Source organism: Gigantopelta aegis, chromosome 3, assembly GCF_016097555.1.
Source record: "Gigantopelta aegis isolate Gae_Host chromosome 3, Gae_host_genome, whole genome shotgun sequence".
In the NCBI taxonomy this organism is placed as follows: domain Eukaryota; kingdom Metazoa; phylum Mollusca; class Gastropoda; order Neomphalida; family Peltospiridae; genus Gigantopelta; species Gigantopelta aegis.
The window spans coordinates 31540008-31557780 of record NC_054701.1 but is presented as its reverse complement, the minus strand read 5'-3'; the positions used below and the strand labels follow the sequence as shown (position 1 = coordinate 31557780).

The following is a 17773-nucleotide window of genomic DNA, read 5'->3' as shown; positions in this document are numbered from 1 at the left end:
CATAGTGTTACAAGCTGTTTCTAAGCACGTCCTTTGTGTTTGCAGGTTCTGGCTTAGATCGGTGCATAGTGTTACAAGCTGTTTCTAAGCACGTCCTTTGTGGCTGCAGGTTCTGGCTTAGATCACTGCATAGTGTTACAAGCTGTTTCTAAGCACGTCCTTTGTGGCTGCAGGTTCTGGCTTAGATCGGTGCATAGTGTTACAAGCTGTTTCTAAGCACGTCCTTTGTGGCTGCAGGTTCTGGCTTAGATCACTGCATAGTGTTACAAGGCTGGGGTCTGTTATTTTCACTTTTATAGTTCTTTAATACTTTACTATTTATCTTTGCATTTGAATTTCTGTTCTAAAGTAGAAATCTGTTCTGTGATCTATAAGAGGTATAATAATTGTGTAAATGTTTTGTCTTGCAGGGTGCCATGTTGCCTATCCCTGGTCTAACCGAGTTGCCAAACTGTCCAGTGTGTTTAGAGAGAATGGTGAGTTTTTCCATGCAGTGTAAACATCTTTACAAAACAACACAAAATCATTTGACAGTTTGTATTTTCTGTTTTATTTTATTTTTCATTTAAAAAAAACAAGAAAAGAAATGTCAGTAGATGCAAATATGACCTAGTATTAAAAAGACTGACTTTAATGAACATTAATTGAACCTAAATGGAAATTAGCACTTTTTTCAATTAACAGGTTAACCAACCTTTGGGTACATTGTTGTACAAATCTGTGTTGACTCAGTTTACTAAAATATTTCTTCATAGTATATTGCCCCAGAGATTTCTTATGACAGTGACAGGCTAAGGACCTAAGTTCACTACCTTACATATTGCTTAGAAAGTAAACAGAACAATTATATAATCCTAAGCATTCTTTTTATCAATTTTTTTTTTTTAGAAAACCAACTCATTTAGAATTTGACAAAGTGTATCTGGTTGTTATTCATTTCACACCTTAAAATTCCCACTATATAATCCTAAGAATTTTTATATCGAGATAAATGTTTAAAAAATGCAATGTACCCGGTATTAAGAATTTGTTAAAGTTTATCTGGCTTTTATTCAGTTTACACCCTAAAACTCCTTGTCAGGTTTACTATTAACAAAGTATGTGCTGTCCCACAAAACAAGTATCTAACGTGCTCCTTGCTGCTAAACAGGTGTACAAAGGTGTAGCCTATGTGACAGCAATGGGTTTTTTTCCTCTCTCCAACTCAAACCATGTATAGCTTTACAATTTGTTTGACACCTAATAGAAATAATGTAAAATGTGTTTGAGCATTGTTTAAAAAACATTCCTTTTCTTTCTTAGAGCCAGCCTCTTACTTATAAATAATAATTTTGAAAATCGTAACTCCAGTTACCCAACAAAACACATTTTATGTTAGATAGGTTTTGGCGCATTGATTATTGATGGAACTCAATTGCTTTATTTGCTTTGGTTCGTTCTTACATAATGAATACTGTTGGGGGTTTTCACCACATATTTCATGTTGTTAATGTTAAATTAGACATTTTAATTATTTCAGGATGAATCTGTGGATGGAATATTGACAGTGTTATGTAACCATGCATTTCATACATCCTGTATTGCCAAGTGGGGTGATACCAGGTGAAATATTTACAATATTGTTGTCAATTAAAGTAGCTCAATCTAGTCTGAACAATTCAAGAATGAAACCTCATATGGGTAATAAATGACCTTGTTAAATGATAAGAAAAAGTAAAATATGTATTGAATAAGTTCTAATTGTTGTTGTGAATCACAGTTTGTTTTGTTGGCAGAGGAAGAAGAAAATAGTAAAAGTTAATAACAATGAACATCCATGATACTTTTTTTTTCAATTTAATGTTATGCTTGTTATTTCGACATGTTTAATTTTTCTCATCTTCCTGTTATTTACTTTGTTTTATGTCTCTAATTCCTGTGTTTGACTTCTACAGCTGCCCAGTCTGTCGTTACTGCCAGACCCCAGAGGAAGTGGCTGACAATCGCTGCATGAATTGTGGTTCCCATGAGGTTTGGTTTTATGTGTATTCTCAAACACTGATAATATCAACATTTTCTTTGAATATAATTTAAGGATTGATTGTTATTTCTGTTTGGTTCATCATGGTATGAATAAAGTAAAACATGTGCAAACTGTGAATTGGCGAAAAAAAATCACACAAAAATTAGTTTTTGTTCATACCTCAATGAATGTTAAGTGAAAATGACAGACAATCCTAATAATTACCTTAGAATCATAGTTGTTAATAAAAAAACCCACAAAAAAGATCATAGTTATTTTCCATTCCTTTTTTTGGTTCTTGAACAAAAATGCCCAATAATACAAAGTATCAATATAACGTAACGTCATCAGATGTGACATTTCCTGATGATGCCATTTTTATGTTCATTAAAAAATTAACGAACTTGTGTTGGTGTGCTCTTAACCATGATTATACTGGAAACTATGAAATGCCTTTATACAGTTTAAAATTAATTTTAATAATCCTGTTACGTAAACTGAAATAAGTTCTGTTACCATTGTTGAGTGAGAGGATTAAAGAGTATATATATTTGTATTTTGTTTTTTAATTATCACTTGTACTATGTTTTGCATAAAAATACAATTTTGAATAATACATTATTTGTTGTAATTGTTATGTACATGATAAACTTACTTTCTTTGTAAGCTATACATGTACTTAACCTCGACCTCTCACATTATTATCATTGAAGAAAACATTTAAGGCAGTTTACTTCATTTGTTGTGATTTTTCACTTTCAGAGTCTGTGGATCTGCCTAATCTGTGGTCATGTAGGCTGTGGTCGATATGTGGAACTGCATGCATACAGGTAAATAGTTGTGCTGTGATGCAGTCATTACACTGCTGGTTTTTTACTGTCTTCACTAGGATGAATTCTTCTCAGTAGATCCATTTATTAGTCCCCTACCGGTCCAACTGGAGTAGCTCTTCCACGAGTCCAAAATATTGGACTCGCAAGCACACAAGGGTTAAACTTGACCCGGAACCGAGTACCCGACACTTACACCACATAATAATGAGATAAAGGAATATTTAAAATAGCATTATGCATCTTAATTCCAGCACTGAACATGAATGCCAAATCTTGTATTGCATAAAATAATTTAAAAACTGGTTGGTACGTTAAGTATTGTGATGGACTGATGGCCAGATTAAGGAGAGAAACTAGCACATGATCATATAATTATTATGTAACTTGAATTGCTGATTAGTTACTGCTGAAATTAATCCTCTATATTGTCTCACTTGTACGGGTGCTCGAGACCTGTGAACGGACTTGCGTCTTGCTAGACTCGGGCCCGTTCCCGAGTACTCGTGGAGGCTCTAAACCGAAGTGGATTATGTTTCATCTCTGTCTTTCTGTCTGTCCCACATATAGTCTTCTGGATGTGTATTATAAGACTCCATCATATGTGGTCATGTGGGATAGAAAAAGTACACCTTTGGTGGTGAACATTTCGACAATGGGACTTGGCAAGCCGAGTCCCATGGTCGAAGTTTTCACTACCTCGGGTGTACTTTTTCTATCCCACATAACTGCATATGATGGAGTCTTTTTCTCTCATTCATTCGGTAAATAAACCATTAGTTTACATGACCGGACAAAGATGGCTGAACAAGTAACTTTTTTATTTGATCATTTTGTCATAAATAAACTACACTATCGTATTTGCCGTCTTTGTTTCATGTGTTAAATAATATTTAACACTACAAATCAACAAGATAGCTTTTAAAATGAAGGTTTTAATAATAAAATATTAATTTAAAACTGTCTAATGACCTCACGTCACCACCTCACATTCATGTGATGTCATATATTACCACCGACGTCATGCAAGTGAGTGATATCCCATGCAAGATAGAATTTTCTTACATGGCTTTCTTTCATGGGATAGCTCTGTTCCATATACCTGAGGATGAGAGAAAGCTTTATCATGTACTGGTACAGATCAAGTTTGACTTTCATGATGATTTACCCATTTTTTACAGAGTTATGGCCTTGAATTTAGGAGATAGAAAATGTGTTGAGCCTGGTAGTGGACATGTATTGCTTTAGAAGTACTCACAGAATGCTTGTTATCCATTCCAATCTGTGCCACATTGCTAGTCTATGTGCCAACCTATCTGTGGTAAAGTACCTACAAACAATCCTGTTGTGAAAATTCAAAATTCATGTTTTGGAGTGAGAAGCCTATCTTTGCGACTGGCCTCTGTGGCGTCGTCGTTAAGCCATCAGATATAAGGCTGGTAGGTACAGGGTTTGCAGCCCGGTACCGGCTCCCACCCAGAGTGAGTTTTAACGACTCAGTGGCTAGGTGTAAGACCACTACACCCTCTTCTCTCTCACTAACTACTAATAATTAACAACTAACCCGCTGTCCTGAACAGACAACCCAGATAGCTGAGGTGTGTGCCCAGGACAGTGTGCTTGAACCGTAATTGGATATAAGCACAGAAATAAGTTGAAATGAAATGAAATGCATCTCATATTATATTTTAATCTTGAAGCAAAAAATAGAAATTGAGAAGCAGTTCTAGAACATAGGTTAGTTCTTTAGTTAATACTTTAAAATGATGAATAGCAGAAGTTGCTTGTGAATCTGATTATCAGAATGCACATTGTGTATTTTGAGAGACAATTGCCTCTTGTTCTCTGTAAATTTCAAGCCTTTATTGTTAATTAGACTGTATGTTGTTGGGGTTTTATTTAGCATTCTAGAGCAGTTGTGAAAATTACCATATATTAGACATCTAATAGTAGCTATGGATCGAAATTTCCTTTGTTTATTTTGATTGTTGTTGTTTTGTTATTACAGACACTTCCAAGACACGAATCACACGTATGTGATGCAGTAATCAGGTGTGGGACTATGTACACTGCCTCGTACAGAACAAGTCTGACTGTTGTTTTGTTATTACAGACACTTCCAGGACACGAACCACACGTATGTGATGCAGCTTGGCAGTAACCAGGTGTGGGACTATGCGGGTGACAACTACGTACACCGCCTTGTACAGAACAAGTCTGATGGGAAACTCGTCGAGGTTGACGAGGGAGGAAACCTGCTGAGGGAGGAGAAAGTTGATTCTTTAACCTTGGAAGTAAGTTCTCTTTTACTGATAAAATAGGGATGTAGGTGCATCATTGTTCTCTTTAACAGGGATGCAACGTGACAGCTTTTTATCTTATTTTTTATACTTCTTTGTGTAAAATAATGTTCACAAAGTTCACTGGATTTGAACTGACATGCTGAACTATTTAAGTATGATATAGAATTTTTAACTTTGTTAAAGCATTTGAGCTTTTATTTTTCAATAGATATATCAGATCCCTGTTTTAAAGGGGAAGTTAGAAATAGATGAAAGCAAAATTATTAGTATTATTTAAATATATTTTATAGATAGAGTTGAGAATCGAGGTTGACTTTCATAAGGAGTGGCCCATTTATGACAGAGTTATGGCCCTTGAACTAAGAAATTTGTTGGGACCCAATGGGGGTGGGGAGGACATGTATTGCTTTAGCAGTACTCTCAGAATGCTTGTTAAACATGCTTAGTACAACTTACGTAATGTAGCACCCATGTTAAAATAAATATAATTTTGTTTTTGTTATTGCAGTACACCTACCTGCTTACCACACAGCTGGAGTCACAAAGGCAGTATTTTGAGAAACAGATGCAGGCTGCTTTGAAAGAAGCTGATGAAAAGGTACAAAAGTTATTCACTGTTCTCTTCAGTACAATCATATATTTGTTTTGTTATTATTATTATTATTTTTTTTTTAAATTATTATTTTATTTTTACATTTCTTATAATTTCTTCATAGACAGTGGTGTTTTGCCGATGGAATAGTACATGTTTAACAGTATTGATGTACTTGAATATGACTTCTTGAAGCTGACTATTAAGTTCTGTCTTTAGGTGGAAGAAGCTCAAAGACGATGGAGCGCTACCACTAAACAGCTAGGCTGTATAGAGAACCAGCTAGCTGATGTCACCAAGGAGAAGCAAGGTCTCGACAAGAAGTGTACACAGGTATGTCGCTACATTTTGTCCTGTCAGGGATGAAAGACCTTTGGATCTGTCCGGAATTATGAATTGTAATACCACCAAAAACATGTTCCTCTCCTTGTTTCATGGAAAACTCAAAAATAGTTCTGACGTTTTAAGACTGTTCAGATTTGTTCTGGATGTTTTGTCCCAGGTCTTTTCCACCTCGGTTGGATATTTAGTGTGTAAATGGCAGACACAAATGTTTACACACAAAGAACTGTAGTAATCGAGCTTCAAAAGATAACTAATTTGTTAGGTTGTGTTAGTTGAAAATGTAACTCATCGTAACTGTTGAGAAATTGCTTTAATGAGAGTTAAGTAAAGGTATTGTATTGTATTGTATTTGACCTACATGGAACGTTCTTTTTAACCTTAATGTGACTTGTGTTGATGTTGAAAAGCATCTTTTATAATGACTAACTACCTGTCATAGCAAGTGAATGTGTTAGAAAATCAGGGATATGATCTTTCAGATTTTTTGTCAGACTTTTTTCACAGAGTAGATTTGATTTGATTTGAAATGCTAAAATATTACTGGGTTCATATATTTATGGTATTGAGTTTTAAGTCTCACCTTTACAAAGTTAAAAGACAACATATAGGTATTACTTTTCTGGCAGTTTCTCATGGACTATAAATCCAAGGTCATTGAAACTTGGTTTATAGTTGTACCTATGGATGTTCATCACAGTGCACCAAAACATGTTATGGTAGGTGAGACTTATAATTCCTTGGAATTCTTGTTTTGACATCAGTTCAACTTTTATTATTAGTTGGGTATCGCATCCCTAAAAATATAACACTGACAATATGGTGACCTCTTGTTTTCTCTGTTTTCAGTATCACTCGCGCCTGGTGAAGGTGCTGAAAGACCTTCAGGAGGAGAAGGAAATGAACCAGTGTCTCCGTGACAACCAGCAGCTCTGGCAGAAGAAAGTCAGTATGCTAGAGGAGAAACTTGAGCTGGTCTCTCAGGACAAAGACAAGGTTTGTATTCTTAACGATTTCTTGCACATCTGTGGGGAGGTGGGGGGGGGGGGGGGTGGGGGGGGGTGGTAACAGTGCAGATAAGAGACCTGTTATTGTGTGTTAATAATAAAGAGTCCACATATGGCAGCAACAAGTTTCTCCTCTTATCTTTAAGGCAGGATGATGTAGCTTAGTGGTAGAATGCTTGCCTCAGGTGTCAGTGGTCATGGAGTTTACCACCTTTGGTGAATCCGCCACGTTGTTTTCCCATTCCAACCAGTGTCCCATGACTCGTTTTTATGTGCATTCTTGTTTGTAGGAAAGTGATTACAACAGATCCCTTGCTACTTTGTGATAGGGGAAACCTACATGTATGTGACAACAGTAACATCCAGTAGCTGGTGTGTTTTTTCATGCTGCGATGATGTTAATTATTAGCTCCCAACTGGTCTAGACAGGAGAAGACTGAAGGTTTCTTTTGGTCCATCCGTTTGTCCCACATATAGTTTTTCAGATTTTTTTTTTTTTCACAATGTCTGTAAATAATGAGCTGAAATTTATCATATAGAGTTACAGATGAAGTTCGACTTTCATGGAGATTTGCCTATTTTTGACTGAGTTGTGGCGCTTCAATTTGGAGGTGATATGAAATTTTATTGGGCCAGATTGGGGACATATATTGCTTTAACAGTAGCAAGTACAATTGTTTAATTAAATTCTATCACTCTAAACAGTAACCATACTTTAATGTATGTAATTTTTTGTACGTTCATTAGAGTATGTACAAAAAAATTATCGTAAACAATGTGAAATGACGAAGTCGTTCACACATACGTTTTTGTGGATATTTTTTTTTATTCATACGCAGATGAACATTAAAAAAATAACAGACAATCCTTATTATTAAATTTGAAACATACTTAATAATAGTAATACCATTAAAAGGTGGGTTTTTTAACGTTCATCGAGAAATGAAGAAACTCTCGTTTTTATGACTGCACCAGTGGGATCATGTTATATTGTAAGGAATATAACAGAAATTTTATGATACCTAGTTGTTGCTAAACAGTTATTCCTCTCCTTTCCAGCAAATTGAGGAGCTGAAGGAGCAGCGGTTTGACATGTTCAACATAGTCACAGGACACAAAATAACCATTGTATGTGATGTGTTGTAAATAAATATTCCTTTCTTTTGCAGCAAATCCAGGAGCTGAAGGAGCAGGTGCGTGACATCATGTTTTACCTGGAGGCCCAGAACACGCTGTCCACCAACAAGGAGGTGTCCCAGGAGGAGATCCAGGAGGGGCAGGTGATCGTAGGGGCAGCTGCTGCGACCTCCTCCCCCCTCGGCAAGAAGACCCGGAAGAAGGCTAGGTGATGAACATCATTAGCAACATTTATACCAAATACTTTCTGTCATGTTTTACTGTTTTTACTCTCGCCAGTGGAGTGTGGAGATTAAAAAAACCCTGAAGAATAGAACTGAGGAATAGGTATTTGTTACAAGAGGTGAATGATAAGTGTGATTTTTTTTCCCCCTCACAATATCAGATGATTGTGCAGAGAAAACTGAAAAACAAGAAACAAAAAAGAAACAAGAATTTAAAAAACTGATATATTGTTTTCTTCAGAATTCCAGATTTTACCAGGGCTTCTAGATTATGGTAGCCCCACTCCCATGGCTAGTGATATTCAATGATGGGCTAGTAAATAACTACTACTGCCATGCCTGATGGCTAGTGGAAAAAGTTGTCAAATACTGCATTTAAGTGTTTTTTGTAAATTCGAATATCTTGCCCCCACCCACAAACTGCAATCTTAGTGTTTTTAAGGTCTATCTCCTTCTTTAGGTGACATAATGATCTAATTGTTACTTTTAGTAAAATTGTATTAAATTAAAGTGAAGTAGGGCTAGTGAATTTTTAATTGTGGCCAGTAAACCAGTAAACTTTAAAAATCACTGATGCCATGACTAGATTTGGTAAAATTTGTAGAAGCCCTGATTTTACACTATCCAAAAAGTGTTTCTAACCTTGTTCTTTGATGAAAAGATTATAGTAATACCTCACATTTTAAGACCATGTAAAGTTTTCTAGTCTTTTGTTTTTCCTGTGTCTATTTCATCCATGTATGGCTGTCCCAAGTATTTATTGCAAGTGTGCTGTTGAATATGGTGAAAAGATTATAGTAATTCCCTAATTTTTAAGACCCTGCTAAGTTTTCCAGTTTTTATATATATTTTTAATATTAGTATCTTCGCTGTATGGTGTCCAAGTATTTATTGCAAGTGTGCTGTTCAGTATGATGAAAATGCCCTCTTTGTAATGGCTACCTGTTCTTCAAAACACTGACTCTAGGGTTTTGGGCAATGTGATTTATTTTTGGCTTTTTATTTTATACTGTTAAAATACATATTAGTCAAAATGTCTTGGTTACATTATACCTCTTATCAAATCCAATGCATTTCTAGTCATTCTGGTCTTTAAAATGGCTTAAAATATAGGTACTTGTAGTCTAGGGTCATAGATTTTTAAAGTCACTTCAAGAAATTCCATTTTGCTTAATACTTCATTTAAATACTTCATTTATTTTAATCAGTGTGTAAAAACAATTTGGCCTTAAATGTCACTGCATCAAAGTAATTTTTTACTTCAATAGGCTATTTATATTAACCTTTTCATAGAGAGCACCTGATTATACAGAGGCATTTTGGATGGTCTTTATAAACAGGTTTGACTATACAAAAACTCTTTTTAATGCATATACCCTGACCACATTAATCAAAATTGAATGAAGAATAACATAAAGCTGCAGTTTCAAGAATAGTTTTAGTTTAATATTTAAGCATTTAGAATAGATTATATAAACTTTTGTTTGTCTCCAGTGATGCATCGTTCTTTGATGTCCTTTTGATCTTATTTACAATCTAGGTCACATTCAAACACATGGTCTGGCAAGACACTATAAGGAAATGTAACTGCTGAGTTCCCATGTAAGAGATGACATGTAGCCCATTGGGCTATTTATCGGACTATCCAAAATGCAATCAGGCTAGAGTTTTTCAAAGGTATCTTAGCGCTACTAAATCATAAAACTATCGTTGGATATGACATCAAAACAGCACATGCCATAGTTATATCATAGCTTACATTGGTTCTACGATTTTATAATGCTAAAATAGCTTCAAAAATATGGGTCCAGGAATGAAATTTGTTTAATGTTTAGAGATGTGAGAATGAGAGACTTGAATCATGATTAAATAATAAAATGAGATCTTATAGTTGTGCAGTATCTGCATCAGGTGGGAATCTCAGTTTGGTTGAACATGGTTTCCAATGAACAATCTTACCATTCATGAATGACTAACTGTCAGATTTGAGTTTTTCTTTGATTACTAGATTGACTTAAATAATTTCATGTTCCAGGGATTTATTGAGGCATTCTGTGGGTCTGAACAGACCTATTCCCAAAAGAAAGTGGCACTAAAAATTCTCAATTTCTGTACTAAAAATTCCCAATATATATCTTTAATTAATGTCTGTCCTAATAAATAATTTAAACATATCCTAAGTATGATTTACTCACACTAAGTTTACCAGTCCCATCAGACATGGCACCCTGGCAAAAATATCCTGGATAAATCCCTGGGGTTTTATAGATGTTTGCATCTGTACTGCAGGTAAGAAGTCCATAATGTCTGTTGTCTAGTTAACCCGCTAAGTGTTATCATGTATATTTTTGTGCTATATATTGCACAGTATTTAAGCTATGGTTTAACATAAGGTACCAAATAATGTGATTGGCTAACGTTTTTCTCTGTGTGAAAAAACCCTACAAAAAACAAAGACAAGTGAAATGTTTTCCTTTGTTTCACCAGGTGTATATTATTTATATTATTCGGATTTTGTTGCAATTGTTATTTTGAACATTATATGTTATGGTTTATTACCAGATGCAATGCATATTAATGTTAATTGTGTTATAACATGCCTGTGATAATTTGCTGTACAGTTGTGGTTAATTTTGAATCTGGAAATGCTTGAGACACAAGATCACTGTTGGCATTTTGGATTGTCCATCCATTTACAGAGAGGTTAACAATTTTTCATTTGTTCATTTTGTTATTCATTTTGTTATTTTTGTTTTTGTTTTCATTTCTGTCTATGTTTAATGCAGTTTTCTTGATCTGTTTGGTTATTACCATTCCATCCATGTCTACTCTCACTGCGCCTTGTCTAAATAGAAACAAATTATACTTAGTGTGACTATGTAATAGTGTTGCTTTACTGGTGTCAGGAGTATAGTGTATAAACCACTGACATTAGAGTACGTAAATATGGGATCTGCATCCCAGTACCAGGAGCATCGGAAGCTTTTTGGGCCACAAACATTTTTCTCTCTTTCTATAGCACTCGCATAGTATAGATCTCATCATATACATTGCTTTGATGGCCGTACCAACTTTTGATTGCTTCCGACGCTCCCGAGTACTGGCTTTCACCCAGAGTAACCTGTTACAGCTCTACAAGGATGTTTTAGACCACCACACCGACCTCTCTCTCACTAACCAGATAGCTGAGGTGTGTGCTCTGTACGACATACTCAAACCTTTAGTAGTTATACACACAAAGATCAAGTTGAAGTGAAATGTGTGGCTTTTAACAGTTCACACTGGGTCAGTGTTGAAACCAGAGCTACCTCTGGGTCAGCAGAAAATTGTGACAAGTTATCTATTAAACTTTAAAAAATTGTGACAAGTTATCTATTAAGCTTAAAAAAATTGCAGAAACAAATCTTTGGTAATAAAATATCAGTTATTACATGAAATTATTTTGCCATAGTTACAATAAAATTTGCCAATTGTTTTTGAAATATGCAGTCCATTAGCATCTTGTGCAAGTGCCAGGGCTAACCCTGATTAAAACCATACTGTCTGCTTATTTTAACTGGCTGGTAAAAAAAAATGTGCGACTCTTTATTCCACCAATTTAAACAAAAACGAAGCAAAACAATTCAAAACAATAAATAAAACATGTATAAGGATGTTCGTATTCTCATTTCAAGCTTGAATTGAATACTGAACGTTCCACGATTTTATTGCATTCTGTGAGAAAATATGATGTCCCCTAGTATTTCACCATATTCCAGTCTTTTGTTACACTGATTCATTGTTTGTTGTTGGTTTTTGTTTTGTTTTTGTGGGGGGATTTAACATTTTTATTGTACAGTATTTATTCATAACATACATCTCGTATGTTGTCATGGTTGTAACATGAAATCGGGGGACAGTGCAAAATGTTGTTAATAAATACATTTACATCTATGTTGTCATATTTCTTACAGATACAATGTATGTGTAAATTGTGATATATTAATGTTCATACTTTAAGCAATTTTACTTTAAAAATTATGAACCAAACTTTTCACCATTATTATAATGATGAACGTTTAAGTTAAAAAAAAAGAAAAAAGAAAAAGATTATGTTGCACATCATATTTCCATTAATTAAAATGCCAGATGTATATAGTTATTGTTTTGTAATGTAGCTTTTTTAATGTGACTCAAATATTTAAACAGAAGTAGTGTGCTGTTTTACCCATTGATGGTAAATGTTTATAATAAACTGCTTGTATTGATATTATGATATTGAATTATACCTAAATCAATGTGGTATAGTTTTGTTTGGTGAAAAAGCTGATCAGCGTCTATGACTTTTAATAGTCATAATAGAATGGAAATATGGTCGAGCTATGGGAATTGTCTGTTATTTATTTAATATGTTTTACCCTGTCGAATAGAATTGAAAGTACTGGAGGAAAGGGTTACAGTCTTTCTAACAAAACATGAAAGCATTGAAGCACTGCACACAATTCTTCATATTTATGTTTTATGCATCACAATATGGTGTTCTCCACTTTAAAATCTGCCCACCAAGGCGCTATTGCGTAAAATTGTTACGGGGCTGGTGGCTAGGATGCTGCGAGCGAAGTTCCAGGATGATCGGGCTATGCTATCAAGAAATAAAAAATAAAAAATAAAAAAACAGTTTTCGCTTGGACCCCCCACTCCCACCCCACATACACACACCTCCCAGGTTTTCTGCCAGAAAACAATTTGAGGATACCTAATAAAAACAAAATAGGTCATAAGTCCCCCTACTAAGTAGATGTGTTTGGATGTTTTAAAATTGGATGCTGCATTTCACGTGCTTTGACAAATTTTAAACAGCAGTTCTCCTACTATCATCTAAATAAAAAATCATTAACAATATTTCATCATTTACCGAAATTTTAGGCTACGTACATGTAATTTTACCCTCCGAACCCTTTAGCAGAAACCCTGCCTGCCCCCGCGCATATCATCATTGAGATGTAACTGATATATACATTCTGACAGCATGCCTAACTATAAGGCACATTCCACGGGTATGTTTCCCCACACAAGTATTAAAACTAGCGAAGATTCCATGGCATACAGGGGAGTGGTAAGAAATAGTTATTCACACAGAAACATATAAGAAAAAGAACATTATTTAGTCTAGCTGGGGAAGATTTTTGTTATTTTTTTTTCATAACTGTCCCCACCCCTATTATTTCAGGACTAGAACTGGCCCTGGTATGCGCGTGCATGGATATAGCCTTTGTTTACCTGAATGGATAAATATGTGAGATGTACAGACAGAAGCGTGAGACGGAATTGGAATGCGTGCAAGTTGAAAAGTCTGCGTGATAAACGGATTAAAGTTACTATGTTGGGCTTAAAGAAGGTCCCGGCTTTGCTGCTATTGTATGATGTTTCCTTCTAATAACAAAATATTTTAATTACAAACATTACATATTGAATATAGTTTCTTGTTTCGAATATCATTATTTGTATATATTTCTAATGTTTTTAAACAGCCTAAACTGGTTTTAATCTCCCAGTAATTTCGTACGTTCAAAAAAACAACAACTCTCCCCCCCCCCCCCCAAAAAAAAAAACCCTCAGGACTGCCCCTTCAACAAATGCTAGCGTTCGTCTTTTGATGCATTGTTAACTTTATCTAGTCAGCACGATCACATGGTGTAATATGTATTTATCATGCAGATATATTTGTCAACAAATAAACTTGTATTCATCAGCACTTTGCTTTGTTTTCACTGAACATTTTCATCTTAACCCTCTTCCCCCACCCGTGATTAGATTGTCGCATCTGCTGATGTGTGGGGTGTAGGTGCACATTTTCACTTTAAGCCCTTCCCCCACCCGTGATTAGACTCGCATATGCTGGTGTGTGTGGGGTGTAGGTGCACATTTTCACTTTAACCCCCTTCCCCCACCCGTGATTAGACTGTCGCATCTGCTGGTGTGTGTGGGGTGTAGGTGCACATTTTCACTTTAACCCCCTTCCCCCACCCGTGATTAGACTGTCGCATCTGCTGGTGTGTGTGGGGTGTAGGTGCACATTTTCATCTTAACCCCCATCCCCCACCCGCGATTAGACTGTCGCATCTGCTGGTGTGTGTGGGGTGTAGGTGCACATTTTCATCAGACCACTGCCAAGCATTCTTATTTGCTGTGTGTTTGTTCAAGGAGAGAGAGAGAGAGAGAGAGAGAGAGAGAGAGAGAGAGAGAGAGAGAGAGAGAGAGAGAGAGCATGGTTGATTATCCATTAAAAAGAAACATTAATTTCAGAATCAAAATAACCCAAACTACTGGACATAATGTTCTTATGTCTCGAAGTTTTTATTTGATTATTATTTTGTTTTTGCTATCTAATGCTATTCTCAGACTGTCAACTGACACAACGAAGTTGGCCAACTCAACAGTTGCGTTGTAATTTCCCCAACTCCCAACTTACGATGGGTGCGCTCAGATTAACAACTAATCGGTCGTAGAAGTCGTATACGACAAAACTCGAGTTATAAGAGCGTTAATACTAGCAACTGGACAGTTGTAGAAGTCGCGAGAGCTGAATGTTGACCAACTTTGTCGTGGCAAATGGTAGTACGAGCCTAACGTTAGACGCATGTTCAGTGGTAGGACGGTGGATGATTATTACGAAGATGATCTGATTAGGTGTTTTCTGGAATAGCATTAGGACAGACAAGACTAAACAAGACAAGACACACACACACACACACACACACACACACACACACACACTCTCTCTCTCTCTCTCTCTCTCTCTCTCTCTCTCTCTCTCTCTCTCTCTCTCTTACACACACACACTAACACAAACAAGACCCCCCCCCCCCCCCCCACACACACACACACACATACACACCATTTGGCTTACAATGGTGTTTAAAGACTCGAAAACTATACTGAACGTCACACGGTCTTGGTCTAATGTGAAATAAACGTTGCCGAGACGTAGGTTACTCTTACGTGTACGACAGGCGGGTCACCAGGGTGGGTTCGGTTGGTGCTAACGAAGTCCATTTTGGCAGTTATGGTTCTTTTTAGTTTTAGTTTTCAGTTTTTAGCCTTTAAAAAAATGTAAATGAACCCGTTTCAATTTTTTTTTATGACGCCCCTATACTTTCCCATAGATCAGTCGGTGTTTGTTACATTAGTCGTGGCGTTTTGGTTTGGAAGGGAAATCACCAAAATAGGCTTTCTGTTGGGAATCAGGGTTATAAACCATCGCACACGCAGGTATCCATGCCCTTTAGCTACATCCCGCAATTTGGAATAGTGGTTGTATTGATGAACACGTATTAAGATTCAGAGGTACCACAGATTGTTACCTGGAACTGCTTATCATTCCAGTGAATCGTGCATTTGCTACCAAACATATTCCAAAGTGGAATCTAACCCTAACCCTTATTCAGGTTTCTTCTGGTGTTCAGTATGGAGCAAGACAGATAAATCCGCGCAGCCAGCACAGGACTAATTAATTAATTAATTAATTAATTAATTAATTATCGCAGGTAATATCGCGAAAGAGAGCTGCGGTGTATATGTCTTCTATAACACTGCATATGTCGTTGGCGGTGGGTCTGTCCCTGGGGTTCAGCAGGTAGCAGCTGTCAATGGCCGGTATGATGGCGTCCAGGTTGGTGAACACGCGGATCTCGTCCAGGATGTAGCCCAGACTGTACACATCCGAACTCTTGGACGTCAGTTCTCCCATCCGGACCTCCGGCGCCAGGTGCAGGAAGTCCTCGAGGTCGAGGGCCGGATTGAACTTCATGCCGGTCTTGAACGTGGCCATGCCCATGTCGCAGTACTTGATGCGCATGTCGTCGTGGCTGTTCTCCAGCAGGATGTTGTTCGGCTTGATGTCGTTGAGGATGATGCCTAGCTGGTGGATCGCGTACAGGCCCTCGGCCAGCTGCCGCGCCAGGTTGATCAGTCGACTCTCCGGCAACGGATTCTTCTGCCAGAGAAACTTCTCCAGGTTGAGGCCGTCGCCGAAGAACTCCTGCACGATGCCGTACGCGTTGCTGACGACGCTGCCGAACTGCACCAGGCCGTAGCAGAAGGGCACGTAGCCCGTCACCTGCAGGTAGAGCAGGATGCGCGCCTCCTGGTAGATGTCCCACCTGTTGGCGAGGCGGAGGTTGAACTCCTTCACGGCCACCAGCTTCTGCTTGCCGCGCGTCACAAGCCGGGCCAGGAAGACACGCCCGAAGCTGCCGATGCCGACGATCTTGGGCATCAGTCCATCTTCGTCCATCTCGTAACTGATATCGCAGCTCCGAATGCGGGGAGGATCCACTTCGTAGAAACCGAGCGGAGCCGCTTTAGCAGTTTTACTAATGTGCTGCGCAGACCTGGGATGCTGGAGACCTCGCGGCCAGTCGAAATACTGGGAGCTGGAGAAGCTAGAGTTGTTGGCACGAGGGTCCTTCGACACGAAGGAAAAGGACGGAGTCTGTAAGAAAGATGCCGGGGATACCGAGTGCATGGAGAACACGGGGATGGCGGGTTTGACCCCGCAGCCTTCTGCTGGCGGTACGTCAATGGTGTCCTTCTTTTCAAACTTGACGTCGTCTGTGTCGTAGACGTGCAGACATGCCGAGTCGTTGAAGTCGCCATTTCCCTCACACATCGTGTCGTGCACGTGTGGTCCTCACACAGGTTGTCACCCTAGGCACATAGCATGCAGCTAACGGTCAACACAGATTCCCATCTCGAAGGCGTGACAGAGAGAAGGTAAATATGTGTATTTGGGGAAGTTCTTATTTCCCAGTTCAATGCTATTTAAAATGACCACCGTAATTGATTCTTCTCCTTTTACACATTGTTTTTAATGGTGATTTCATGGTCTCCGAAGTTCAAATGCGATTATACATGCGAGTGAATGTAGCATATCTGAAATGAACAATGACGTTTTACAGTACTTATAAGGTAAAAACTTTAACGATAATATTACTTTATAATTTTATTTTATTTTATTTTATTTTATTTTATTATTTATTTATTTATTTTTATTATTATTATTATTATTTTTTTTTTTTTTTGGGGGGGGGGGGTCAAAACCCCGCTCTGTTTAAGCAAATTAAAAAATTGGGGAAGCTGCCGCTATACTACTACTACTACTACTACTACTACTACTACTACTACTACTACTACTACTACTACTACTACTACTGATACTACTACTACTACTACTACTACTACTACTACTACTATTACTACTACTAGTACTACTACTACTGATACTGCTACTACTACTGCTACTACTACTACTACTACTGCTACTACTACTACTGATACTACTACTACTACTACTAC

At 37.2% G+C, this 17773-nt stretch overlaps 2 protein-coding genes across 3 annotated transcripts in view; one reads left to right on the top strand and one right to left on the bottom strand.

The window, feature by feature from the left end:
- LOC121367886 (BRCA1-associated protein-like) overlaps nt 1-14168 on the top strand; it is a 31155-nt gene extending 16987 nt beyond the window's left edge. The window contains exons 7-15 of one of the 2 annotated variants that reach the window (XM_041492332.1): nt 411-476; nt 1520-1602; nt 1935-2010; nt 2765-2832; nt 4946-5126; nt 5644-5733; nt 5947-6060; nt 6919-7065; nt 8246-14168. In XM_041492332.1, coding sequence (XP_041348266.1) covers nt 411-476; nt 1520-1602; nt 1935-2010; nt 2765-2832; nt 4946-5126; nt 5644-5733; nt 5947-6060; nt 6919-7065; nt 8246-8425 — 1005 coding nt within the window. In that variant the 3' untranslated portion in view covers nt 8426-14168. Of the gene's footprint in view, nt 1-410; nt 477-1519; nt 1603-1934; nt 2011-2764; nt 2833-4945; nt 5127-5643; nt 5734-5946; nt 6061-6918; nt 7066-7615 lie in introns of both variants that reach the window. The other variant, XM_041492333.1, reaches the window with a different exon arrangement.
- LOC121367887 (dual specificity protein kinase shkC-like) overlaps nt 13928-17773 on the bottom strand; it is an 8172-nt gene continuing 4326 nt past the window's right edge. Inside the window, exon 2 of the mRNA XM_041492334.1 lies at nt 13928-17350. Coding sequence (XP_041348268.1) covers nt 15951-17087 — 1137 coding nt within the window. The 5' untranslated portion in view covers nt 17088-17350 and the 3' untranslated portion in view covers nt 13928-15950. The remainder of the gene's footprint in view (nt 17351-17773) is intronic.